We start from the raw sequence: 26,039 nt of genomic DNA on the forward strand, positions 1-26,039 counted from the left end.
ACGCAGGTGGTCGACTGCACAGCCAATCCCCAACGGTTCTGTTAACACTGAGACTGAGAGATATACCGTTGAGATATACCGTTGAAAGCTTCAACGCTGCCCTGTTGTGATCGGTGAGTCGAGCCTTGGGGAAACATCTGTTGACAGTCACACGGCCAGGAGCTCCGGCCAGCCGCTCTGGCGGTCATGGTGAGGGGTTGGACCTGAGCCTGAGGGACATGGAGTCTGGGGTTGGAGAGGCAGGGTGAGAGGATGAGGGAGGGGAGAGGATGAGGGAGGGGAGAGGATGAGGGAGGGGAGAGGATGAGGGAGGGGAGAGGCTGAGGGAGGGGAGAGGATAAGGCAGGGGGAGAGGCTGAAGGAGGGGGAGAGGATGAGGGAGGGGGAGAGGATGAGGGAGGGGGAGAGGATGAGGGAGGGGAGAGGATGAGGGAGGGGAGAGGCTGAGGGAGGGGATGGGAGAGGCTGAGGGAGAGGCTGAGGGAGGGGAGAGGATGAGGGAGGGGAGAGGCTGAGGGAGGGGAGAGGATAAGGGAGGGGAGAGGATGAGGGAGGGGAGAGGATGAGGGAGGGGAGAGGATGAGGGAGGGGAGAGGATAAGGGAGGGGGAGAGGCTGAAGGAGGGGGAGAGGCTGAAGGAGGGGGAGAGGCTGAAGGAGGGGAGAGGATGAGGGAGGGGGAGAGGATGAGGGAGGGGAGAGGCTGAGGGAGGGGACGGGAGAGGCTGAGGGAGAGGCTGAGGGAGGGGAGAGGATGAGGGAGGGGAGAGGCTGAGGGAGGGGAGAGGATGAGGGAGGGGAGAGGATGAGGGAGGGGAGAGGATGAGGGAGGGGAGAGGATGAGGGAGGGGGAGAGGATGAGGGAGGGGAGAGGATGAGGGAGGGGAGAGGCTGAGGGAGGGGACGGGAGAGGCTGAGGGAGAGGATGAGGGAGAGGCTGAGGGAGGGGAGAGGATGAGGGAGGGGAGAGGCTGAGGGAGGGGAGAGGATGAGGGAGGGGAGAGGCTGAGGGAGGGGAGAGGATAAGGGAGGGGAGAGGCTGAGGGAGGGGACGGGAGAGGCTGAGGGAGAGGATGAGGGAGGGGAGAGGCTGAGGGAGGGGAGAGGATGAGGGAGGGGAGAGGATGAGGGAGGGGAGAGGATGAGGGAGGGGAGAGGATGAGGGAGGGGAGAGGCTGAGGGAGGGGAGAGGATAAGGGAGGGGGAGAGGCTGAAGGAGGGGGAGAGGCTGAAGGAGGGGAGAGGATGAGGGAGGGGGAGAGGATGAGGGAGGGGAGAGGCTGAGGGAGGGGAGGGGAGAGGAGAGGCTGAGGGAGGGGAGAGGATGAGGGAGAGGCTGAGGGAGGGGAGAGGCTGAGGGAGGGGAGGGGAGAGGATGAGGGAGGGGAGAGGCTGAGGGAGGGAAGAGGGGACAGGCTGAGAAAAGCAGATTGGGAGGAGGTTTGTTTTCCTCTCTGGATGAGGCCAGTTGAAACTGCATCAACACTGAACACAGATCTCATCTCCTCTCCTCCCTCCTTTCCTCCCGTCTCTGCCTTTCCAGTCTCAGACATGACATCATGGCTTTCGATTCACTTCTTTATTTCAAGCTCAAAGTGAAGGGAGACATATATTCTATAACTAGAAAACGATCAGCCTTATTACCGTGAAGGGTGTTTTCAACATGCCTACTCATGATTCTATTCATAACATACATTATTCACTCAGGATGAAACACATTCTTAAAAAAAAAAAAATCAAACAGTACACGTAGTTTACACACTGTGTGTGTGTGTGTGTGGGGGGGGGGGAATAACTGGGTGAATAAATAAAGATAACAGTAGTGCAATAAATCACCACACCAAGTGTTTGGGTCTTCCTGTATTCACTACTCAAGCTGAGTTTGTGCAGAGAAGCCCATTGATTATGCGTCGTTACCGCAACGTTATCAGAGCCTCGGATCCTCGTTACCACGACGTTATCAGAACCTGGGATGCCCTCAGCTCAGCTGATCCTCATACTGCTTCCGGAAACAGTCGCCCACGGGAAAGAACTCCCAGCAGCGTTCCTGGTACATCTTCCACACGTAGGATTCCTGATACGGACAGACGTCCAGGAAAGTCAACACCATGCCGTTCCTCCAACACACACACACTGCATTGTGGTAAGTCATTCCCAAATCTCATGTTTAAATGTGTTCGGTGGTGGAAAAACAGGAGAATTTCGCCCAGATTACCTGGCCTGTGTGTTCCGTTTCATCCTTGTTAATGAGGTACATCACGAAGAACCTGCCAAGGAGGGGACATACCATGAACTCTCTCTCCCTCTCTCTCTCTCTGAAAAGATCTGGATTCTCGGTGCGAAACTTTTAGAACAAAACCAATCAGCCCTGGATGAATTTTGATGGAGTTCAGTCGGATGACAAGCCCACCCAATCAATAGATAACCACCGTCCTCGGAAAATGACATGCCATTCATCAAAACACGACAGGGCAACAATCGATAGCATCATTTCAGACATGTCAATGTCTATCACGACCATGTATAATAAGAGGCCATAGTGGCAGAGAATATAAACGATTATGATGTTAGGAGTGACTGGTGTTCATGCACTACGTTGGGGCGTGGCAGTGTTATGGGTGCTTAGCAATAACATCCACCAGAGAGACCTACGGAACAGGAGAGACTACTCACAGGTAGTTAGCCAGGTTGTGTTCCTGCAGTGTGTGGGTCTCAAACCCATGAGGGGCGGTGTCGAGGTAGTCGTTTCCGATCCCACAAATGAAACACTTGGTCTGGAGGAAAGGGAGAATGGAGATGGATGACAGTTTTAACTTGGGTCTGTTACCAAGCGTGGTGCTGCTGCTTCAGTGATTGCCACAGGCTTCAAACAAGCCACAATGGTACTTGGACTGCGCTGAGGGTAATGAATGTCATTTGCAGAGGTGATTAGGTAATCGTTAATGCATTACGCAAAATTGACTCAGTCATTATGCAGAGTCTAGTGTGATTTATGTGTGTGTGTGTGTGTGTGTAGATGCACAAGGGAAAATCTTTTAATTAAGTTTTAACTGCTTCGTTTTTAAAGATGTATTGGGTTTCAGAGGAACATTCTCAGAATAACCCCGACTCAAGGTTGTTTTTTTAAATCAGCAAATTCAAAATGGTGTCTTATCAAAACTTGGGAGCAATTATCTCCATGTCATTACACAGGTGAGAGATAAGGGAGTCTCTCCTCATAACTGCTGCTGACAGCTCAACAACCTGAGTCCACTTATCCTCAGACTCATCAGTCCCTTACAGCTGGCCTCATGTTCCACCTCGTACCACCAGTTGACACCCAGCCTGAAATCCACAGGAGATGGGTGCATTCTTTGGCCAAAATAAACTAATTAGTATAGAGAAATATTTTTTTGGCTTATTCATTTATGTCTATGGAAATGTGATGCGTATCTGGTGTGTGTGTGTGTATATATGCATCTCTCACCTCCATGTCCTCCTTCACCTGCTCCTGCTGGTCCCGAAGTTCCCCAAAAGCATCGATGATCAAACCTGGAGGGAAACAGGGATGTGTGAGTGTGTACGTGTGTGTACGGGTGTGTGTGTACACGTGGGATGACAGGAGAACCAAATATCCTCATGAGAATAAAACACACAGAAACTGAAATGCTTGACTTGTTCTCTATCCCATGAAATATTCATTTCATTCAGTGTGTGTTTGTGAGAGTGTGTGTGTGTGTGACGAACTGTAAACAGGTTTCCTCACCCTGTATAATGGCCAGGAGGATGACAATGACGAAGAAAAAGAAGGTGATATCAAAGATGATCCTGACCACCTCAAACTCGTCCCCGGCTGGATCCTCAATCTCGTCTCCGATCCCTCCACCCGCTCTCACACCCACATACATGTGGAACATGTAGCACTAGCAGGCGTAGGAAAGAAGGGAAAAAAACACACTAAACCTCAACTTGACTATAAATTACTGTCATTAGACTGCAGTCATTAGCGTTCTGTACACATAATAACTTGACCATCGATTATCCTAGGAACAGGAAATGAGGGTGCCGTCATCTAGATTACAAAACCACATGGGGGGACCTTGTACTGTGTAGGAATTTTAGCTCCACTTCAGCTAGCAGTGCAGCAGGAGTTCTGGACAGAATACCAATTCAGAAATGCATCTGTGTCTTTTGTTCCTTTGTCAAGACCTTCCAGGAAGCCACAGACAGGAAGAACAAGCCAACACAGTACATTATACTGGTATGATATGAGCTCAAGTTCAAAACACAAAATAAGATGCAGTTGTAATATATTGCAATCAAATTCATGAAAATAATATTTCCTGTCACCTGTCAGGACGAGTGTGTTATATTTCTATAACAATGAAATACCATTTGGCATTGAGCAATTGTGTTGGAGTCAGTGTTGTGAATTAATTCATGGACAGACAAAAGAGTCCAGCTGAGAATATGGAGGCCTGTCTTTATCCACCTGTCACTCACCCACATACAAGCAATATAGGGAATTAAGACAAGGCTATTTTCATATCCTTGACAATGGCCCTCACTGTCACATTACTGAGCCCACACAGCCTGGCTGGGCGTTACTGTGTGTGTGTGTGTGAGAGTGTGTGGGCGTGTAGGTGTGTGTGTGTGTGTGAGAGTGTGTGGGTGTGTAGGTGTGTGTGTGTGTGTGTGTGTGAGAGTGTGTAGGTGTGTGTGAGAGTGTGTGGGTGTGTAGGTGTGTGTGTGTGTGTGTGTGTGTGAGAGTGTGTGGGTGTGTAGGTGTGTGTGTGAGAGTGTGTGTGTGTGAGAGTGTGTGGGCGTGTAGGTGTGTGTGTGTGGGCTTGTAGGTGTGTGTGTGTGTGGGCGTGTAGGTATGTGTGTGTGAGAGTGTGTGGGCGTGTAGGTATGTGTGTGTGTGGGCTTGTAGGTATGTGTGTGTGTGGGCTTGTAGGTGTGTGTGTGGGCGTGTAGGTATGTGTGTGTGTGGGCGTGTAGGTGTGTGTGTGTGTGGGCGTGTAGGTATGTGTGTGGGCGTGTAGGTGTGTGTGTGAGTGTGTGGGTGTGTAGGTGTGTGTGTGTGAGAGAGTGTGTGGGCTTGTAGGTGTGTGTGTGTGTGTTTGCGGGCGTGTAGGTGTGTGTGTGTGTGTGGGCGTGTAAGTGTGTGTGTGTGTGTGTGTGGGCGTGTAGGTGTGTGTGTGGGCGTGTAGGTGTGTGTGTGTGAGGGCGTGTAGGTGTGTGTGTGTGAGAGCGTCAGGCTCACAGTGAGCATATCATCACACTTCATGTTGAGCGTGTCTCCATCTTCAGTCTTGTTGTAGAACTTGCGGAAGAAGTTGAAGGCCACCACAGTGTAGAGGTAGACCACCACGGCCAGCAGGCCCACCGTCAGCACCAGCTAGCACAAAGGAAAAAAGGAAAACACATTGTGCTTATTGAAAAACATCTATGCACCAAGGGACGACTGTTCAAAACACAGACAGACAAATAGACAAAGACAAACACACAGACAGACGACCTGTTTGCCGTTGTGGTTCACAGAGGACAGGATGGTGCCACACACACACACACACACACATAGACAGAAGACCTGTTTGCCGTTGTGCGTCACAGAGGACAGGATGGTGCGCAGGGTCTTGAAGCCCATGGCGATGTCCAGCAGGTGAGCAGCAAAGAAGAAGTTGTTGTAGTGTCCCAGGACAGACATGATCATGTACCAGGTCAGGTACAGGAAGGACTGGACACACACACACACACAAACACACGCACACGCACAATAAAGCAGGCATATCATTACATTCACCAGGTGGAATTGAACAAATTTAAATGCTTAAGTTGTCCACTTACATTATCTGTGAACACAACCCCCAATTTCCAGATCTGATACTTGACGTCGATGGAGTTCAACCTGAAAAAAAAAAGACGAAATAAGTTACCGTCACGGTTAAACCATGTCGGTTCAACCTGGGCATTACTGCCACCTTCTGACAGAGCAGAAAGCCTCAGAACATTCCGTCCTGTCCTGCACATTCTGTCCTTTCCACCAAGCCAGCGCTCTTATCAAAGGACACACACACACACATCATGACATCAGAGCCTATCAGAGGCTATCAGTTTTGAGATATAATGGTCAGAGAGCAGTAACCAAACTACGTCGATGTAATTCCCCACTTCGTTTTACCCCGTCATTGACTGTAAGCTGAGGAAAGCTGGATATCAAAGAAAGAATTCAAAGTGAGAGAGTGAATTTATTACTTGGAATGAGCAAATGTGTACTAGAAGCCTCATTAAAATCCTTTGTAAATCCTGTGTATAAGCCTATACCATACTCCACTTTAGGGTGTAATGCCTCTTCACACACTCACAAGGAGCTCCAAGTGTTGGCCCTCCTGGGCCTCCGTCTCTCCTGCTCCTGGGAGCTGAAGTCTAGAGCAGCCTGGTCCAACCCCAGCAGCCTGCCGATGCGCGCGCTGCCATACAGCTCCCCGTACTTACCCATCACCTGAGAGGAGAGGGGAGGGGAGGGGAGAGAGGAGGAGAGGGGAGGGAGGAGTAGAGGCGAGGGGAGAGAGGAGAGGGGAGAGAGGAGAGGAGAGGGGAGAGAGGGGAGGGAGCAGGAGAGGGGAGGGAGGAGAGGAGAGAGGAGGGGAGAGAGGAGAGGGAGGAGAGGGGAGAGAGGAGGAGAGGGGATGGAGGGAGGAGAGAGAGGAGAGGGAGGAGAGGGGAGAGAGGAGGAGAGGGGATGGAGGGAGGAGAGAGGAGGGGAGAAGGGAGGGAGGAGAGGGGAGGGAGGAGGAAAGGGGAGAGGAATGGAGAGACGATGATGGACTCTCTGGTTGTTGAGAGAGCGTAATTTCCTCCGCTATTAACCGGTCCATAAGGCGCCTTTTTCTTTTCACGAGTCTGTGGCCATGAGAGTCATGCTCAGGCTCTGACTCACCCCGTTTGTGCTGTGGAGATTTCTTAGTATTTCTCTTAACCCTCCTGCACACCTACCTTCCTTTTCACAAATTTATCCCAGTAATTACTGGGAAACGATCTGAAACGAGATGTGTAAAAATATAATTATCTTTTCGGAGCATTTTTATTGGTATCCATAAAGAAAAATAATTACGGTCATCTTGTACCACAGTGAAGACTGGGGAATTTGCGGTTCCACGATCTTAATCTTTATTGAACAAGACCAGGGGCTTATGGAGCAATGAAGAAGGTTATGATGCAGTTATGAACGTACGGCGTGTCAATGACCAGTCGATCCCACTGCCCTTTGATGTCTTCGTCGGGGGGTTGCGCGGTGACGTAGAGGCCGTCAAACTCCAGCTTCCTCGCCACCTCTTTCTCACGCTTGAAAATGACCAGCGGGACCTGACAACCAATCAGAAAATCAGCCAATCACCGAACAATGCAGAGATAGAGGGTATCAACCTCTCCATAAGATATGTTTTGACAATCATTATTTGTAAAAAAAAAAAAATAAACAACAACCCAGAAACTACTAGAAAAAGTCAACCACATCATCATTCTTTTTTTTTAAGGGACCATTTACAGTTTGAGACATAAATGTCAGCATATGATGCACCGTACCAGTTGATACTTTCTTCTCCTAGCGTGTGATATCTACCAACTGCTTTCCCTGCGACGGCCTTACCTTCAGGCAGTAGTAGCCAATGATGCAGCAGAAGGAGATGAGCGTGTGAGCTACGGCCAGGAAATGCAACGAGGGCTTCATGTAGCCAGAGCTCTCCTGCAGGACAAAATGGACGCTGTCTGACTGTCTGTGGTCATTTCTCACAGGGTCCTGGCCTCCACCCTGGCCTCCACCATGGCCTCCACCATGGCCTCCACCATGGCCTCCACCCAGCTCCAGGGGGCTGGTGTGCAACACAGTTACGTCCTCTCCTGCCTGGGCTGTGGCAGAGGAGGAAGAGACCTGGAGCACAGGGGGAGACATGAGACACTCACTCAGACATCAGGTATGTGATGTACCTGACAGTGAGACAGACAGCCAACTGAATTTGGGATTATTGCTTATTATTAACATCAAAGTATGCTGCCAAGACAAGTCAAGGCACAAGTCTGAATAAATTGAGGGCCTACAAATGAGACAGTTCCACTGGCAGTCACACAGACACACTCACCTTGAAGAAGAGGAGAATGAAGTTGATTGCGAAAGCAACAAACAAAGCAAGCATCCGCATGTTGTAGAAATTCCTCGCAAAGTAGTTCTGAAAATGAGAAATGGATGAATAATATTGTTCTTGTGGGTGTGGGTGTGAATGCATGTATGTGCGTGTGTGTATGTACCAAAAGTATTTTGTGCTGAGTGCTAATCATATCCCAGAAGGCTGACTGTTGGGGCTCAGGGACTTCTGGTTTAGATGTTCTCCTGGACCTCCATTTGGACTTCTTGTTTGAGGCCTCTTCTCTGTGAACACACCCGTTCAGAAAGGCTCCTGCACCTCCAATTTAACACACACACACACACACACACACACACTCCACAAACTAATCGGCCATTAGAAATATTCACTTGACTAAACAATAGTGTATTTTCGTGTCTTTAACATGCTGTGCGTCAGGCTGTGCTGAGACAGCATGTGTCAAGTCATCAGCCTGGAGGTGAAACGGAGAGAAACTTACGGAGATTTTTCAGAATCAGACAGTTTCGTTTCGGACTCCTCACCGTCTCCCCTCTGGGAAACTTGAGCCTGAAACCATTTTCAAATGCAACAATCTAACGTCAACCAGACATACAATCAAGGTTGCATAACTGCTTAAAGAAAATGAACTAAAACAAAAATAGAATGGAGCACATTCCATCCTTTGTTTATGTTTCCCACCTACCTGATATTTTCTGATGGTATCTGTCATGCCTCGATGACCCGTGGCAGCATTGAAGAGGTCAGTCAGACTAGAACTCAGGTCATGGGTCAATAACGTGTACTGCCCTCCATCCTTCCTCAGGCGCAGACCAAACATGTCGGTGAGGGAGTTGGCGTCCCTGGGGGAGGCGTCTGCAGTCTGGGCCGTGTCCCTGTCCTCCTGGTGAGACGCAAACATGGCAGAGGATCTCCTCTGTCGCTCCCCTCCCGACCACCCGCTCACCTCGTCCGAGGTCGGGTCAAGGATCCCGCACAGCAGCTCCACCACCGTCATCCTCTTGGCTCCCTCCACCAGACCCCCGTTGACGAACACCAGGTACAGGATATAGACGAGGCCCCGAGTCAGGCCACACACCCATCGGACCAGAGCCATAACGATGCCCCTGAAGAAGGAGGCCACGCCCACAGCCATGTCCTTCAGAGTCATCCTCCTCAACTGTTTCTTCAGGTTCTTCACAGAGAGCACGGAGACCAGCATCATCAGTCCATAGGGTAGAGCACAGACGAGGAACCAGACGGTGGAACCGGAGAAGAGCCCAGGTTTGGGCCTTCCCTCCCCTTCATGCCCCTGTTCCTTCTCCTTCTTCTCCTCCCCCTCGTCGCTCGCCGCTCGCTCCCCGCCGTCCGAGCCCGAGATCTGAGAAGCCAGCTGCATCTCAAAGATGGTGTCCTCGCAGAAGTTGATGAACATCTCCATCTTCTCCTTCTCCCCGCCCTCGTTCACCACGTCGAAGATGAACTGGCGCTTGGACTCCTTCACCTGGGGCTTCTCCCACTGCGTCCGGCTGGACTCGCTGATCTCAAAGTAGACCCTCTCGATGCGTTTCCCACTGCCCAGGATCTCGATGCGGCCCAGGTAGGGCTGGAAGTAGCTGAGGACACATTCTGCCAGCTGCAGGAAGGTGGCCAGGCGGGAGTCGTGGGGCATGTGCTCCGACAGGTTGGTCAGGAGGACGGCCATGTTGAAGCCGATGTCCTTGGCCGGCTCGTGGAAACGATCCACGAAGGCCACGTAGTCCAGGAGCTCGCCTTCGTTGGTCTCGACGCAGGAGAGCAGGAAGTGGGTCTCGGACTGGGAGAAACGCTTGCAAGCCTCCATGGCCTTCAGGAAGTCCTTCTTGGAAACGCGGCCCTTGCCGTCGGGGTCGTACTCTTTGAAGGCTTCGGAGGACGTGAGGTCTTTGAGTTTGAGGAACATGTCGAAGAACTTGAGGATCATCTCTACGTTGCTTGATGATTCCACTAGCATGTCTACCATCTGTTTACCGATAGTTCCGTTAACCACATTGCCTGTAAACAAATTATGAATGAAAAAAAAATTCGGGAATGAGTTTGAATGTTTATGAATGAGTATCCAAAGAATGCTGCAACGTTTTTGTTTGTCTGTATCATACCTTCCAACATGGATAACAACATAACAACCATATCCTTTTGCAAATCCATCAGGTCTTTGAGAAGCTCGATTTGACTGGAATCCTGCCAATCAAAACGGATGTGGTTTGTAAAATAACTTGTTTCCCAAAAGAGTGAAGGAAAAAAAGAAAAAAATATATATCAGGGAGTCAGGTGGCTGAGCGGTTAGGAAAGCGGGCTAGTAATCTGAAGGTTGCCAGTTCGATTCCTGGCTGTGCAAAATGACGTTGTGTCCTTGGGCAAGGCACTTCACCCTACTTGCCTCGGGGGGAATGTCCCTGTACTTACTGTAAGTCGCTCTGGATAAGAGCGTCTGCTAAATGACTAAATGTAAATATATCAGTCAGGCATATGAAAACAGAATAATCTCCAACCTGGGAGAGCTTCATCTGCATGTGAGCAAAAACATGGAGGAAGCCAACCACTGCATCCCACAAACGACTGTGGGCCAGGCTCTGCTGGTTCCCCGTGCACGGACCCTGTGGGGACGGAATACCAGCCATGTCAACTGGTACGCCGACAAGCATACCAAAAAACAAGGCTCCTTATCTTGCAGCTACACTGACCTGTATGTACTCTGTGAGTGAGTTGAAGACCTGCTTGGCCACACTGATGGCCTTGGAGAAGTTCTTCCTGCCATGTTCGTCTATCACTGCCTTCCCAGAGTAGAACCAGTAGAAGTCACTGATGGACTCCTGGAGATGAGACAGCATTACAGGGGTGGGGGGGGGAATTGATTCACATTTGAATCGCGATGCAGTGTTCTAGCGATTCACAAATGTAAAAAATTGTTTTTATTGTATTTGGTAAATGGTAAATGGACTGCATACATTTTTTAATGTTATTTTTATAAAAAAAATAATAATAATTGTGAATCAATTTCTAATCGATTTGTGACCCCAAGAATCGATTTGAATTGAATCGTGAGGTACCAAAAGATTCCCACCCCTACAGCATTACATCGACCAAAGGCTACATCTTGTAAGGAAATCACATTATTTCTTTCTCTTTCTCAGTTTACCTGCACTCTCAGCAGATAGTCAACGGTGGATATGATGATGTTGACAGTGGTATTGTTTCCCGTTTGTGTTCTGAGGTAGTTCTGAAAATCTACCCATCAAAAGTGAAGAGGACTGTTTTAGCAGTGCATAGTGCTACCTAGTACAGTATCACTAATACATTGCTGGGGGGGAAACAGGAAGTATTCCCTATCCGTTCTTCTCTTGACTGTTACATTGAGTCAGTACAGTAGGGCATCCTGTAAAGCTGCTTTGACATTGCATGGTAAAACTGGATATAACATTAATAATAATATTATTTGACATGACTATTATTTGACGTGACTGGATTAGACTGGCTGGTGTAAAGGACTGAGGTGAGCACCTGAGTTGTGGCCCTCACAGAGAAGCTGCAGGAAGCGGAACAGGTCAGAGGTCAACTCACTGTCGCTCATGACCTTATCCCCTGAGAGAGACAGAGACAGAGAAAGAGAGAGAGACAGAGACAGAGACAGAGACAGAGAAAGAGAGACAGAGAGAGAAAGAGAGAGAAAGAAAGAGAAAGAAAGAGAGAGACAGAGAGAGAAAGAAAGAGAGAGACAGAGAGAGAAAGAAAGAGAGAGAAAGAAAGAGAGAGACAGAGAGAGAAAGAAAGAGAGAGAAAGAGAGAGAAAGAAAGAGAGAGACAGAGAGAGACAGAGAGAGACAGAGAGAGACAGAGACAGAGACAGAGACAGAGACAGAGACAGAGACAGAGACAGAGACAGAGACAGAGACAGAGACAGAGACAGAGACAGAGACAGAGACAGAGACAGAGACAGAGACAGAGACAGAGACAGAGACAGAGACAGAGACAGAGACAGAGACAGAGACAGAGACAGAGACAGAGACAGAGAGAGAGAGAGAGAGAGAGAGAGAGAGAGAGAGAGAGAGAGAGAGAGAGAGAGAGAGAGATGGACAGAGACTTTCAATAAATCCTTCAGTGGCCCAGCACACTTTCACTCAAAAGGATTCACCCTTTTTTCTAAAAGACATGGTACCTGAGCTCTCCTCAATAACCATGCCTAATCCCTCTGCCTTGTTCTGCCTCTCAAACGCATTCAGGTCGAGCACGCTGAGAGGAGAGACACATCACAGAGACAGGAAGAGAAGACGGGAAGAGAAGACGGGAAAAGCATTTACACAACTCCTCTCCGTATCCGCTTCCACTCATTTTTTTCCGTCCTGCAGAGTGAGAGATGTGGTCCCTCCGGAGGAGCAGCCTACCCACCTACAGCACTGCATGAGGCCAGCCACGCTCTGGAAGAAGCCCACATCCTTCTTCTCCTTCAAATAGTCGAGCATTTTCTGTCAAACAAAACATCAAAACAGCAGGGGGGCGGGAGGTGATTTGTAGAGTATGTGATATGGAGATATCAAGGGTAACACAGACAGTCTCTTTCAATCTAGTTCATCACAGGGCTGGTTATCAGATGTGTGGGACCCCCATGTGAGGTCAGAAGTGTTGGGTTCCTACCTGCTGGACAGTGGTGTTCCCTCCATTGAGGATTGCGATACCAAGTTTCAGAGTACAGACCACCATGGACCCCATGGTACCTGGGAGGTGCCATCAAGCAAGTGTCACATTTAGCAGACGCTTTTACCCCAAGTAACATATAAATAGTGGATAGAATAGAATATATTTATTGTCATTGTACACTGTGCAACAAAATTGGAGGCAATCCTCCTCAGGTGCACTGAATACAAACACAATTTTATAAAATAAGATAAAAATGTAAAAACGATTAAGACTATAAGATAAAAAACACACACACAAATCCATCTATAGAAAGTAAAGTAGAAAATGCGTTCGAGATTTGAGTCTTCGCTAGTCAGTCATACTGTGTGGTCGTGTGGTGCCTGACCTCTGCTGGAGCTGATGGTCTGCAGCACCATCTCTGCAGCCCCGCGGCCGTGCAGCCGGGCCTGCTGGTACAGCAGCTTCTGCTTCTCCAGCTCCTTCTCCTGGAACACCCATGCATTCAGACAGGTCACCTTCTGTTTACATCCGCTCTTCCTGACACATCCATGCATGCAGACAGGTCACCTTCTGTTTACATCCAGGTCCTTCTTTGGACACATCCATGCACTCAGACAGGTCACCTTCTGTTTACATCCAGGTCCTTCTTTGGACACATCCATGCATTCAGACAGGTCACCTTCTGTTTACATCCGCTCTTCCTGACACATCCATGCACTCAGACAGGTCACCTTCTTTTCTTCTGAGATGAAACAGAAAAGGCTGGAGTCTCTTACTTCAAATGTTTTCACCTCCTCTTCCTCGTACTCCTCTTCCTCCTCGTGGCAGCTCTGTGGAGCAGGGTTGAGAGCAGGAGGTGGGTATGGTAGATAGATTATAGGACTCCTGTATACAGTGCACAGTGTTGTGTTTATTCAGACTTACCTTTGCAAGGATGGCAGCAAAGGAGAGGTAGAGACTGTCGTCCTCAAGCCTGCTGTAGATAAAGCCGGGGGATGGAGATAATGTACTCTGATACTTAGAATTGGCTGTGGCTTCAACGCAGGAGGTTGGCTACTTTGAAGCTTAAGTGTTATTGCTGTCTGTTAAGTAAGTTGTCTGTTATGTGAGCACTGATAAAAATCGTCTGGATCTGAAAAATTACCCATATACTTTGTAGAAATGGAAAAGAGTTCTAATTATCCATATTTTTCAAAAGATGGACATATCCAAATAACCAGACAGACTTTCATGGAACACTGCGGACATTTCTGCTAAAACACATACACAAACAACGCACATCCACAAACAACACAACACACACACACCTCCTTTCCGTCAAGGCAGTGTGGCTGAACAGAGTGATGAGTTGGTGAAGAGGGTCCATCTGATTGGCTCCTTCCTCCGCCTCCTCTTCCTGCTCCCTCTGACAGGCCCTTCCTGTTCTCTGTGAAGACAACACGTGGCTGAGCCCTGCCAACACGTACACACAGGCGCTGAAATCCAACCACCCCCACATCTCTCCACAGCCTCAATAAAACACTGACAATCTCATTAGAGGTTCGCAGAATTTTTGGTCAGGAAATGGGAAATTCGACCTTTGTCTGTGGTTGTATTCCACCATTCCACCTCAATTCAAACAAGCATCTGCTTTAAGAGGTTTCCTTGATTTATGGAATCCATGTGCAACATGGAAATAAGTGGACACTCAGACAACCACAAACCTGCAGTGAAAACTTCACTAAGAAATGACCACCAACAGATTGAAAAGGCGAAACTTAAACAGGATGTGAAGCAAGAACCTTGATCGTGGGATGATAGTATTACATAGTAATATACATGTAATTGTATATTATACCGGTAATTTGTTGTCACAAGTTGAACTTCTCCCCTGTGTAGAGCAACAGTATACTCTCCAGGATGTACAGATTTGAAGACGACAGTTTGGTTTCAAAACTCTTTTGTAGTAAGTAAAATGTTCGAGCTGGAATGATCTCATCAATAAACGGTTCTGCTAGGAAACAGCAGTTCTTAAAAGATTTCTTTGTAGTTTCAAAATCCCTAACAAACATCCCAGAAGAACCCATCTGAAGTGTCATCAGAGGCTGGAGAAAGAGGGCAGACAGGTTTTTACTTACTGCTAAATCCTCCACCAGCTTCTCCTCAAAGCTGTGATCATCAGCAGAGATCCAGAACTTATCATAACCCTGCAGGAAGAGGTTGACAGCGCGATGTCTGGGCAGGAGAGAGAGAGAGGAGAAGGAAGAGAAGTTGTGATGGACGAGGAGAGAGAGGGGGGAGAAAGTAAAATATCAACAGAAAAACATACAAGTAGAAATATCAAATCTGGGAGGATGGAGAAAATAAAAGGTTTGTGTGAGATAGTGAGGCACAGAGAGGGAGAGAAACAGAGACACAGACACAGAGACAGAGACAGAGAGAGAGAGAATAAAGAGGACATCCAGGGTGTCCCTAAAACTCATCATCATCATCCTTTGCTCCTGGCCAGATGTTAAGACAACAAAGTCTTCCGGGCTAGCACGGCTCCATTAAACCCTACATCGTACACCTCAGCTCCACAAGTTACAGTCACTCACATTCCTGTAAGCCTTCACCCGTCCTCTGTATGCTAATGTCGCAGCTGTTATACAGTATAACATGCATGCCAGGACGATGATTTATGGACTAATCTTTTTTCGAATGACTCCACATCCTGGTGTTGGGTGTGTTGGGTGTGTTGGCTGTACCTAGGCAGGATGTAGAGAGGAGCCATCCTCAGGCAAGCCACCACTGCCCTCTTCCTCTGCTTGGATAACACCTTGTTCCACACGGCTTTCTTAGTCCTCTCAGGGTGTTCCACCTAGGGGATCATGCACGGTAAACCCACAGGGAGAACACACACACACACACACACACACATACTGAAGGATTCTGTGCAGGCAGAGTTCTGAGGGATTCTAGAATCCTTCAAGGAACAGCGGAACATCAAGCCATCAGCTATTCACGGCGGTCAACATTCAGTCTAGGGTTCAAATCCATCTGTACATTAGATGAACGGATCTTTGATTAGGCTTGCCTGGTCTAGATGGTGGAGAACACGGGCGATGTCGATGACCCTCTGTGTGGCCCTGTGGGGGTCTGAGGGCCCCCCTGCCTGGCCAGGTGACCCCTGGACCAGGGCATCCTGCCAGCAGACACCTGGGGAGTTCTGCAGAGCACAAACACATATCAGATATATCTCCCATTCCCCTGGAAAAAAGGGGAAATAACTTGACAAGCTGCTAAAATGTCATAGTCTACATGAACATTTTTTTTATGAACAATTTTTTTTTGTGAAAGTTAGTTCCACATCCGAATATTCAGTTTTTTTTTTTATAGTATATCTTTCAGGTATTTGACCCATTCTGACCAAAAACAGACCATACTGTAGAGAAGATTATGAAAATATCTGAGCTTTTTGTCACATCCACTTAATAACAACAGCAATTACCTGGGTCTGAATTTGAAGAAGGCCATTAAACACACTCTCTTGAATCTCCTCCTCAGTGTCCTTCTGTGAAAAGCAATCAGCCGTTGTTGTGAGTTATATCTTCAGAGGGGCAGGTGGCAGAGAGAGTCTCATATGACAGAGCCGTGATACGCATCAAGGACGTATCATCTCCCGGGTAACCTTGAGCTTACTGTGTGTCATTATGGTATGGTTTCTGGGGAGGAATTCTGGTCTTAAGGACCACGGCGGTCGTGTGATCTATACCTGAGAAAATCGGCTCTTCGCTTGGAAGATGAGCCCCTGGTCGCCGTGGGAACAAACACTCAGGCCGACAGGAAGTAGCCGTTTCAGTGAAGCGACGATCAGGGAAGTGTGTGTGGAGTAGCGGTCTCCCTTCCTCTTGGTCTTCCTCCTCTCCTGGTGGGACACCTGCGGACGACAGACACCCAGACATGTTTCTACTATTTGGGCTTTCTAGAGACTCAATGCAAGTCAACAACACAATATTTGAAGAAATCGATTCGAATATCGATTTTTTCTTACTGCACTGGCAGCCAAATGTACTGGTTTGAAGAAAATGTTTGCAGTGTACCTTAGACATGTTGCTGTCATTGTTGACCAAGAAGGCCATGTTGTTGATCTCATTCTGGACCACGTAATTTTGTTCCTCCCATTTGAAATTCTGGGTTCACAAACACAAAGACGTTTCAGATACTACAGAGACACATACTCTGTAGTTAGTAACAGTAGGTCTCAGTGGCAGTAGGGACATCAGATGGCTGAGCGGTTAGGGAGTCGAGCTATTAATCAGAAGGTTGCCGGTTCGATTCCCATCTATGTGTGTCCCTGGGTAAGGCACTTCACCATATTTGCCTAGGGGAAAATGTCCCTGTACTTACTGTAAGTCGCTCTGGATAAGAGAGTCTGCTAAATGACTAAATGTAAATGTTATGTAACAGTAGGTCTGGTGTGTGACTTACATGTGACTTGGCCCAGAATATGAAGATGTCTGCCACCATGCTGAACAACTTCTCAGCCTCTGGGCTGGGCTCACGTAACCACCTGGCTCTGAAATGACCCGTTAAGTCCATCAAACTTTCAAAAATAAAACTATGCACATACTGTTTATATATTCTCGAATCATTGCTGGCATTCTGAATCGGAAATTAGCTGCATGTTCAAACTGGTAAAAAAAATAATAACGATTATTTTTGTTACAATGGAACTGAATGATATTTCTCCTTCTCTGGGTGGCAGGCTTCACCTATTGCAGTCAACAAAGGGGATGAGGAGAGGGTAGAAGGCGTAGAGATCCCTGACCAGCACAGAGAACCTCTCCTGTACCCTCAGCTCTGCCTCCGAGTCAGACTCAAGGCTGCGGCCCTCTGCCTTGGCGTGCTCCTCCTCCAGCAGCACTGCCTCCGCCCTCGTCTTCAGCTTCTCCATCAGAGGCAGGAAGTGGCTCTCCAGGAGCTCCGGGCAGGCCTGGCCCACGATTGGCTGAGAGAACACTGAAGCGAGACACAGAACATACACAGGGATGATGAAGATTGATTACAGACGACAGGAAAGAGAGCATGGGTTATTAAAATAGAGAAGATAGTGATGAAGAGAGAAAGACAGATGGAGAGAGAGAGGGAGAGAGAGAGAGAGAGAGAGAGGGAGATATCTAAAGTGGAATCAAAACCCCACTTCACTATGAGTGGCTTTCCTTGCTTGAGGAAGGGATGGTTAATAATCCAGCCGCGGGAACACACTAAACAAGCAGAGCCTCGGATCTGGGGACTCAGCCCTTGTCACATGGAGACAGTAATCAACAAATGTTTGAGTGTTTGTTTCGAATCTCCGTCCAAAAGAGAGAGATAAGAGAGAGAGAGAGACAGAGAAGAGAGAAAGAGAGAGAGGGAGAGGGAGAGGCCGAGAGGAAACAGCAGTCCTACCCGCCAGGCGTTTCATCCAGTCCCCCTGTCTCGTCCCCAGGTGATTGTGGATGACGCGCAGAATGTTCCCCAGCAGGGTGCTGGCGTGCTGGGGGGTGAGACAGGTGAAGACGGGGCCGTCGCTGTCAGACTGGCCCTGGGGGCCCCAGGCCCACCAGCGGGCCACGTAGCTGCAGAGCAGGGGCAGGGTGACCTCGGTGACGTGGGCGTACTGGGCCAGGCGGGCCCCGGAGCCGGCCCCCACCAGCTCCTCAACCTCCCCCAGAGCCTTCTGGAGGGACGGGAGGCGAGGACACACTTCCTCCACCAGGTCAAACACTCCTAGTTCTGACACAGAGGGAGGGAGAGGAGGGATGGGAAGGCTGTCTCGCACACGCCAGCAGAATTTGCGTGCGTGAATGTGCGAGTGTGCATTTGCGTGCGTACGCGTGTTTGTATGCGAGTTTGTGTGTGTGTGTGTGTGTGTATGTATGTGTGTGTGAGTGTGTTTGTGTTACCCTCTCTCTCTGTGGGGCTCATGGAGTTGTAGACAGAGTAAGGGTTGTCCTCGTTGAGATCAGGCTCCAGGAAGCACACAGGGAAAGCTCCAGACAAGGCAGCGAGACAAGCCCCTGCGGCTGGTCTCTGTCTGCACAAAACACAGTCAGCTAGGACAGACAAGCACACAAACACACACACATGCACACTCACCAAAGCGATTCTGACATGCGGTAAAGTGCACACAGCACCGACTCTACAGTACCCGTCAGCGTAAGGGCTTTGGCTGGTCCCCAGAGAGTAGAGACTGTTGAGGATCTTATAACAGGACACCTGGATCCCGTCCACTGGAAGAGAGGAGGGTGGCTCTCATTCTGGTGCAGTAAGACCCCCTAATCCCCCCCCGTCCCCGTCCCCCCACCCCAGTTAGAGTCAACATCCTGAGGGCTGGCGACCGCCAGAAGCAGAGAGGAACCTGACGCAGAACGTGGGGGGAACCATGGATACTTTCTGATGAACGCCGTGGAAACGGTCTTGATGGATGAGCGGGCAGGATGGAGACAACATGCCTGTGTCTGCACGCACCCTGTCTGCGAGGCGGGGAGGGGAGGGGAGGGGGGACGGAGTTCAAAGCAGGAGGAGGACGTGGAGGGTGTTGCTGAATGATTTAGGAGGTGCTGAGTCCAGCTGTTCTCTGTCAGCTCAACAAAGTATCGGGCATATGGTGGGGAGCGGATGGAGCCATTCAAAATGCATGAGCGGTGATTCGTTTCTTTTGTAAGATGTCTTTGGTCGGAAGATAAGAGTTTGGAGATTTCGGATTTGATCCATTCACTTTGGAAGTAAAACTTGACTAAAAAGCTTTTATTATATTTTTATCAGAAAAATAATACGTCATAAGCAACACTCTATAGGGGTGCGGATAACTGAATAAACACTATCTCAGAATTAAGGTGGGAATATTCAATATACTCCTAAATATTTACCGAACAGCCTCCTCATCCTGGATCTTGACTCACCCAGTAGGTCTTGTCCATGTTGCTGTGAGCCCAGGTGCTGGAACAAGGCAGTGAGGCAGGGCAGCAGCGTGGAGGTGGTGTAGACCAGGAGCTGGGCCACTCCTCTGGGCTGGGCTCGGCTCTGAGGTCCCAACGTCATCGACAGGTTCTCCACGGTCACTTCCAGGTCCACCGCCGCCGCCTCGAAGAAGGATCGCAGAGACGACCTGAGCCACTCCGGGGCGGTCTTCATCAGGGTTCTAGAACGGAACAGGGTCAGAGGTTGCTAGGCAATCCCTGTCAAATGATGAGCTTGGTCACCCAGACTATTTTTTTATTTAAACACTGGCAAACATTCCCACACTGGCCCCAAAGGATTCTTGTGTCGATTTATAGATTTGAAATGGTTAGATACACATGACCCTTAGCAGAATTACATTTTGTGAAGACTCGCATTGATATTTATGTACACAAACTATGGAGGCTAACAAATAATCGAGTACACTCTCTTCACAATGCTGTTTATTTGCTTGGGCTTCATGTAAACGGGCAAGTTTCAAAATCAGAGACATCCATCTGTGCCCAGGGAGGCCTGCCACCCTGGAGCAAGACACTTCCAGACTACATCTACATGATTAGTGTCATCAAGGTGACATGTTGGCCCTGATGTGACAGGCAGGCGGGGTAGGGTGGCACCTACCTGGCATCTGGAGACTGTGCCAGGAAGTGAGGTCACGTACCTGGCGTCTAGAGACTGTGCCAGGATGTGAAGGCAGCTGACGATTGATGAGGCATCGCTGCCTGGAGGAGACAAACAGAGGAGAGGCCTTATCTCCAGCGGCCGGCGCGGGGGGGTTATGAGGACTTAGGCCCACAGTTCAGACACACAGGCTGCGCATACAGACCCAGTAACACATGTAAATGGAGACATCTCTCATGTCAGTACAACTTGGACGCAAACATGAGATGTTGAGTCAATAAGCTTAGAGCTGGTTCCATACCGTCCTTACCAAACAGAGAGGTCCTGTGTCTGACCAGAGCCCCCAGCTTGCAGAAGAGGCTGAACGGTGGGATAGAGGAATGTCAATTAGGAAGTGATAGAACAACAAATAATGAAGGGTTGACATTGGAAACAACCAATGCTACCTGGCTACCATCTCCTTCTCCTTGTTGGAGGCGTGGCCACCGTTGCCATGGGAGCTGTTCGAGGTAGACAGGAAGTAGCTGAGGTGGTTCTTCAGGTAGTGCTCCACCAGGGGCAGAATGACCTGTATGTATGGCAACACAGATGCCTAGAACTGTATATTTTAGCTTCATATACCATGAACCATTCCCCCCTTCCATCATACCCCTTCCAGTTGTCCATTCTGATCATAAACCGTTACAACAGAGCAAGCTGATCTCTGTGCTTTCAAAAAGGAGGTTTGAACCACAACAGTCTCTGTGGACATTGTGGAAGGTATACTGCCTATTGAAATGCTGCTGCCTTTTGCCATGATTGACTTGGGCATCGATCAGACGGATGCTTCCGGAAGCAGGCTTGGCAGGCAGCACGCTGCCACAATGGTCAGATTAGAGAGACATCAGAACCTTCCATTGTCTGTCTCCCTGCAGCCAGTGGCGTGGGAGGCCTGATCAATACTCTGATCCCAACACACCCACATGGATTACCAAAATGGTCAAATCAATCCCCTCCCCCCCACCCCCGAGCAAAAACGGCTTTCCAATAGAGAGGTTACCCATGGCAACCTTCGGGCAAAACTAATTACACCGCTGCGTGGTAGTGAGAGAAAATGACTGTAAACTGAGGACGAAGATAGCTCAGAGACAAGTGAAAATTGCTCAACTGCTCAATCTTTCTCTCGGCTAAAGACATATGGTACTGTACTGTAAAAGGTGACTGGTGTGTGTTTTTTTTCTTTCAAACCTTGCTGAAGAAATAAATCTCTTGCTGATGTGGGGTTCTCTCTCCTTTGGTCATCTGTCCTCTGGCCTGCATGACCTCTGAAGAAAAGCACAACACCAGTATTACTGTCCAGGAGAAGAGCGCTAAGTAAAAGATGTATTTGATCAAGGCTAGAGCCAAGCCATGGGAATAGGCATTCTGTAGATTTTTTGGGGTCTGAATTAAAACTGGCGCTTTCATCATATTTTTCAACTTTTTAAACAATGTTTGATTTCCCAAGAGCCTTGTTCACTTTAATGGCTGAATGTTGATTTTCCTTCAATACAACAAACCTTTACTCTGCAGAGTTTGCTTGGTTTTGTTAGAACGCTGAACTCTGTCTCTCTTGAAAAACACGGCACTACACACATTCAGTTACAGGCTTCAGTAAACTACCCCCATATGCTTATTTAATGGTCCCTATCCGAGATCTAAACTTACAGTACTGTATAGATTTACTGGACAGTTATATTACAGTAAATCCTAAACAGTAGAATGGATTATCACGAATAAACTTCATAACACTTTAAAACTGATGTAGTATCTTGGTAGTGGGAGCCTTAGAGCCAAGTCGTGAGAATGACTGGAATCGGTAGAGACATTTCAACACTTATTTCCTTCCGTCTCCCGCCCTTTTAACACCCTCTCCCTGAGGTGACAGACTCATGTGAAAATGCCTCGCAGCCGTTCCTGTGACTCTCAGGTGGGACGGCGCTCACGAGGTTGATTCATGAGCAGACTGGAGGCCGACATCAAGGTCAGACACCAGGAGCTGTCTGCTGATAATTGTAAAGACGCGGAGAAATGGACGTGTAAATGTAGTTGAGTAGGCGTGTGGCGCTTTGGTGGTTAAATAGTGGTGCAGAATAGCTGCTGTATATTTGGGGTAGAAAAGAGAGGAAGGGCATGTTTCATGGGAAAACGACAAGGATGTGTTTGTTTAGATAAGAATGAGGGTTTCCATCAAGACGGTTTTCATGGGAATTACAAGGGTGCACGATAGAACAACACATTAGCTATTCTTGACTCTGCTAACCACCATTTGATGATTCACATTAGTCATCTCCTTAACAGACAGTCCTGTGTACACACAGGGTCACTCTTCAAATTTATAATGACTTTTAAGGTGTGAAAAAAAAAAAAAGTACACCATAAGAAGTAAAAGAAGTGAAAGCCATAAGACCTTTAAGACTCAAGTGAAAAAGCTACTTTAGAAACCCCGCCACATGTGAGACGTCCTACAGAAGATAGGGGGGCTCTGGGTTCAGGTGAAGCCGACCCAGGATGCCCCCATGAGACGCGGGGTCGTACCCATCTCCAGCATGTGTTCCTGAGCCTCCTCTGTGTAGAAGAGGAGCTGCTGGAGGAAGGTGTAGGCGAAGCGGTTGGCGATGGCTGGAGACTCCATCTCTACGGACTTCCTGTCCCTGAGCAAAAAAAAGACTGTCAGGCTGTAATTGGGTTCCTGGGTATGACCTTAAGCAAGGCACTTACACACTCCAACAAATACCGTAGATAACCATTTCGTGAAGAACACTGGTTCTCATTAAAAGGTCAATGGTGTGATCTCAGTCGTTCATATTATCCAGACCCTCACCTCCAAACTGTTAAGCCATTAAGCTGCAGAAACTTAAGGACATCCTGAGCTCTCTCCCGGAGTCTGGATTTCTCTTTGCCAGAAAGGGTATCGTAGGAAACCAGCAGGGAATGACTGCCTCCGCCTGAAAGAATACATTCATAATCCTGACATAATTATCAGATAACAGAATCAGCATCATCAGGTTTTGAAGTGCCTCATGATGAACAACCCATTAGCCAGCTAGCTTCATTCGTGTTTTTAATGTTCTGCTACCTTTAGCCTCCAGTTCCAGCATCTTCTTCCTAGCCCAAGTGTTGTGGTAGTTCTCAGCCAGCAGTTCAGCCATCGACTAGATGGACAAAAAGTAGCCAGATGATGACAGCTAACCTGACTTCTTTTTTTTTTTTATGATGCTGTGGCAGCAGATCTTACAGTATGTGTCAGGTGTCAGGAAACAAGCAGACAGACAGACAGACACACACACACACACAGCTTACACACTGGTCCCAGGTAAGGGTGATGCTGCTCATGTCCATGGGCTTGGGGCTGAAGGTTGATGCTCCTTCAAACGACAGCTACGCCATGAAGAAGGAGTACACAGGAGACGTGAACCCACAGTGAGATGCGCTATTTCAATCTCAATCCTTAGACTGAAGGTGAGCAAATGCGTCAAACCTACTCACCTGTCCAGACTGGGAGATCCGTCGTGCACAGGTGTGCAGGCCGCAAGCATCCCCATCTTTGGTTCTCTCGATGGTCCAGCCAAAAGCCAGCATGCTCCTCACTGTCTCCCTTATGGCCCAGCGGTATGTCTCCTTATCCTGCAGGCGGCAGAGACAGCGATGCAGACAGCAAAACAGAGAGACAGCCACAGAGACAGCCACAGAGACAGCCACACAGAGACAGCCACACAGAGACAGCCACACAGAGACAGCCACACAGAGACAGCCAGATAGAGACGGCAAAATGGAGACAGCAATAGAAACAGTAAGGCACAAGTTACCAACCTTTATTCAATCAACTGGACAGCGTGTATATACATGAGCAAGTGTCCGGTTACAGAGTGTTGGCCCGGCAACAGTGGCGGCCATTTTACCTTCTCGGCCAATGCTCGGTAAGGCTTCAGAAGAGGGTGGACTTTGGCGTTCTCACACAGCTGCTCCCCGTGGACCCATCCCCTGGCAAACTGACACAGAGCACACACACACACACACACACACAGAGCACGCACACGCACACAACAATACTTAACCTTCGAGAACATAAAATCGAAATCTTTCACTCATATTTTCTCTTTCACATAAGTCACAGAAAGGACAAATGAGATCTTATGCATCGCAATTGTTAACACAAAGCAGACGTTCATAATATACGATCCATTTTTTTTCTACCAACTATTCAGATGACTAGATCCTGTGGTTTATGTTACAGTTCAGTGCAACATACATCATTGTGACATTTCAAACCGACGGCCAGCTATGATGGATGCTGATTGTCCCATTACCTTGTCCAGTGACCACTTCTCATGAGTGTGTTCGGCATACTTGTTCACTACCAGCTCCAGCCTGTCTGGCACCAACACACTAGGCAGCGGAAAAAATATTCACAATTTGTTCCACATTAGCAATAAAGATCTTCATCAAGTTTATCTTTGTTTGGTTTATAAGTGACATTGAAGGGTCAGATGCATAAGCTACAAGGGGAATGATGATTATACTTTTCATAGTGGGAGAATCACTCCCAGTGCAATAAAAGTCTCAGATTTGAGAACCTTAAGACTATGCACTCCACCAGAAACATAATAAATTAACAGAGAGTAACAAAACTGTACAAACGCAGAAGCTGCTCTAAGTGTCAGTTGGAGGAGTTACTTGGTTGTGTCTACAGGCTGGGGGTCGAAGTGCTGCTGGGGGTCCATGGTGGCGTGTTTCTCCAGCCAGGACACACAGGCGTGGTCCATGTGGTCCGGGGGCAGGGCCCCTCCCACGGCCCCCAGGCACAGCAGAGCCAGCCGGAACAGATCTGCATCGTAGCTCTGCACAGACACAAACACAAAAGGCTGATGACAAGGGTTGTTATTTAAATTTACTTTATTTACTTACTGTAAGTCGCTCTGGATAAGAGCGTCTGCTAAATGACTCAAATGTAATGTAAATCTAAATGTTAGCTCTCAAAGAAAGTTGCAATTTTGAGATTGCAGGTCTCCAAAAAGACGAGTATTACAATATCCTACTAACTTCAACATTTTGCTCCAAACCTTCAATTTTATGGTTCAAAAACAACATTTTTCTCACTTTCTTGGCCAAGGCCTTGAACACTCCCCAGAACAGCTTCCTGGAAAGATGGAGTTCCTCCTCAGAGGCGGAGCACAGAGATCCAGATCGTCCAATCAGACAATAGTATTTCCAGCTCTGCTCAAAGTGATTGGTCAGCAGCTGGAGACAAGGAGTTGTGAAAGTAACAGAGAAACAACCAATAAAGTGTGTCACTTAAAAAAGCAATACAATACTTGAACAATTATTGATGGCCTAAAATAGAAACAGTTTAAGTAAAGTATTCATTTAGAAGTGCTTTTATCCAACGGTAATATGTTCCATCACTGAGCTATAGCCTAAGTTTATGAAATATTTACTTGGAAAAATAAGTTAATATATCAGTGCAATTTGTATAATTTGTATAATTGAATGCACACGCAGACACACCACTCGTTAGACTAACCTTGAGAGGCATCTTGGTGGTCTCAGAAAGCAGGGGGACATCAAACACAAGTCTCTGCAGCAGAGGCTGCATCATGAAAGGTCTGAGCTTGCTGGAGAAAACCAGGCAAAACAGAGTGAG

The 26,039-nt window shown here is 48.2% G+C and overlaps 1 protein-coding gene across 1 annotated transcript in view; it reads right to left on the bottom strand.

Annotated features, from left to right (window-relative positions):
- Window positions 1-1,480: 1,480 nt before the first annotated feature.
- Window positions 1,481-26,039, bottom strand: part of ryr2b (ryanodine receptor 2b (cardiac)) — a 46,364-nt gene continuing 21,805 nt past the window's right edge. Inside the window, exons 51-104 of the mRNA XM_062464290.1 lie at window positions 25,920-26,010; window positions 25,496-25,636; window positions 25,073-25,236; window positions 24,706-24,784; window positions 24,298-24,387; window positions 23,885-24,022; window positions 23,699-23,776; window positions 23,475-23,550; window positions 23,220-23,343; window positions 22,934-23,049; window positions 21,605-21,681; window positions 20,824-20,945; window positions 20,688-20,737; window positions 20,418-20,478; window positions 19,699-19,937; window positions 18,945-19,026; window positions 18,700-18,830; window positions 18,203-18,529; window positions 17,527-17,773; window positions 17,243-17,330; window positions 16,855-16,944; window positions 16,527-16,691; window positions 16,263-16,325; window positions 15,849-15,980; window positions 15,520-15,632; window positions 14,911-15,007; window positions 14,101-14,219; window positions 13,718-13,769; window positions 13,570-13,623; window positions 13,179-13,278; window positions 12,791-12,870; window positions 12,545-12,621; window positions 12,315-12,388; window positions 11,660-11,740; window positions 11,298-11,386; window positions 10,843-10,971; window positions 10,651-10,755; window positions 10,258-10,339; window positions 8,826-10,153; window positions 8,622-8,689; window positions 8,286-8,406; window positions 8,120-8,206; window positions 7,630-7,911; window positions 7,216-7,346; window positions 6,978-7,020; window positions 6,347-6,483; window positions 5,829-5,889; window positions 5,572-5,718; window positions 5,245-5,379; window positions 3,745-3,901; window positions 3,466-3,530; window positions 2,673-2,773; window positions 2,215-2,266; window positions 1,481-2,073 (exon numbers count right to left, since the gene is read on the bottom strand). Of these exons, the coding sequence (XP_062320274.1) occupies window positions 1,978-2,073; window positions 2,215-2,266; window positions 2,673-2,773; window positions 3,466-3,530; window positions 3,745-3,901; window positions 5,245-5,379; window positions 5,572-5,718; window positions 5,829-5,889; window positions 6,347-6,483; window positions 6,978-7,020; window positions 7,216-7,346; window positions 7,630-7,911; window positions 8,120-8,206; window positions 8,286-8,406; window positions 8,622-8,689; window positions 8,826-10,153; window positions 10,258-10,339; window positions 10,651-10,755; window positions 10,843-10,971; window positions 11,298-11,386; window positions 11,660-11,740; window positions 12,315-12,388; window positions 12,545-12,621; window positions 12,791-12,870; window positions 13,179-13,278; window positions 13,570-13,623; window positions 13,718-13,769; window positions 14,101-14,219; window positions 14,911-15,007; window positions 15,520-15,632; window positions 15,849-15,980; window positions 16,263-16,325; window positions 16,527-16,691; window positions 16,855-16,944; window positions 17,243-17,330; window positions 17,527-17,773; window positions 18,203-18,529; window positions 18,700-18,830; window positions 18,945-19,026; window positions 19,699-19,937; window positions 20,418-20,478; window positions 20,688-20,737; window positions 20,824-20,945; window positions 21,605-21,681; window positions 22,934-23,049; window positions 23,220-23,343; window positions 23,475-23,550; window positions 23,699-23,776; window positions 23,885-24,022; window positions 24,298-24,387; window positions 24,706-24,784; window positions 25,073-25,236; window positions 25,496-25,636; window positions 25,920-26,010 (7,234 nt within the window). The 3' untranslated portion in view covers window positions 1,481-1,977. The remainder of the gene's footprint in view (window positions 2,074-2,214; window positions 2,267-2,672; window positions 2,774-3,465; window positions 3,531-3,744; window positions 3,902-5,244; window positions 5,380-5,571; window positions 5,719-5,828; window positions 5,890-6,346; window positions 6,484-6,977; window positions 7,021-7,215; window positions 7,347-7,629; window positions 7,912-8,119; window positions 8,207-8,285; window positions 8,407-8,621; window positions 8,690-8,825; window positions 10,154-10,257; window positions 10,340-10,650; window positions 10,756-10,842; window positions 10,972-11,297; window positions 11,387-11,659; window positions 11,741-12,314; window positions 12,389-12,544; window positions 12,622-12,790; window positions 12,871-13,178; window positions 13,279-13,569; window positions 13,624-13,717; window positions 13,770-14,100; window positions 14,220-14,910; window positions 15,008-15,519; window positions 15,633-15,848; window positions 15,981-16,262; window positions 16,326-16,526; window positions 16,692-16,854; window positions 16,945-17,242; window positions 17,331-17,526; window positions 17,774-18,202; window positions 18,530-18,699; window positions 18,831-18,944; window positions 19,027-19,698; window positions 19,938-20,417; window positions 20,479-20,687; window positions 20,738-20,823; window positions 20,946-21,604; window positions 21,682-22,933; window positions 23,050-23,219; window positions 23,344-23,474; window positions 23,551-23,698; window positions 23,777-23,884; window positions 24,023-24,297; window positions 24,388-24,705; window positions 24,785-25,072; window positions 25,237-25,495; window positions 25,637-25,919; window positions 26,011-26,039) is intronic.

Source organism: Osmerus eperlanus, chromosome 6, assembly GCF_963692335.1.
Source record: "Osmerus eperlanus chromosome 6, fOsmEpe2.1, whole genome shotgun sequence".
Lineage (NCBI taxonomy): Eukaryota > Metazoa > Chordata > Actinopteri > Osmeriformes > Osmeridae > Osmerus > Osmerus eperlanus.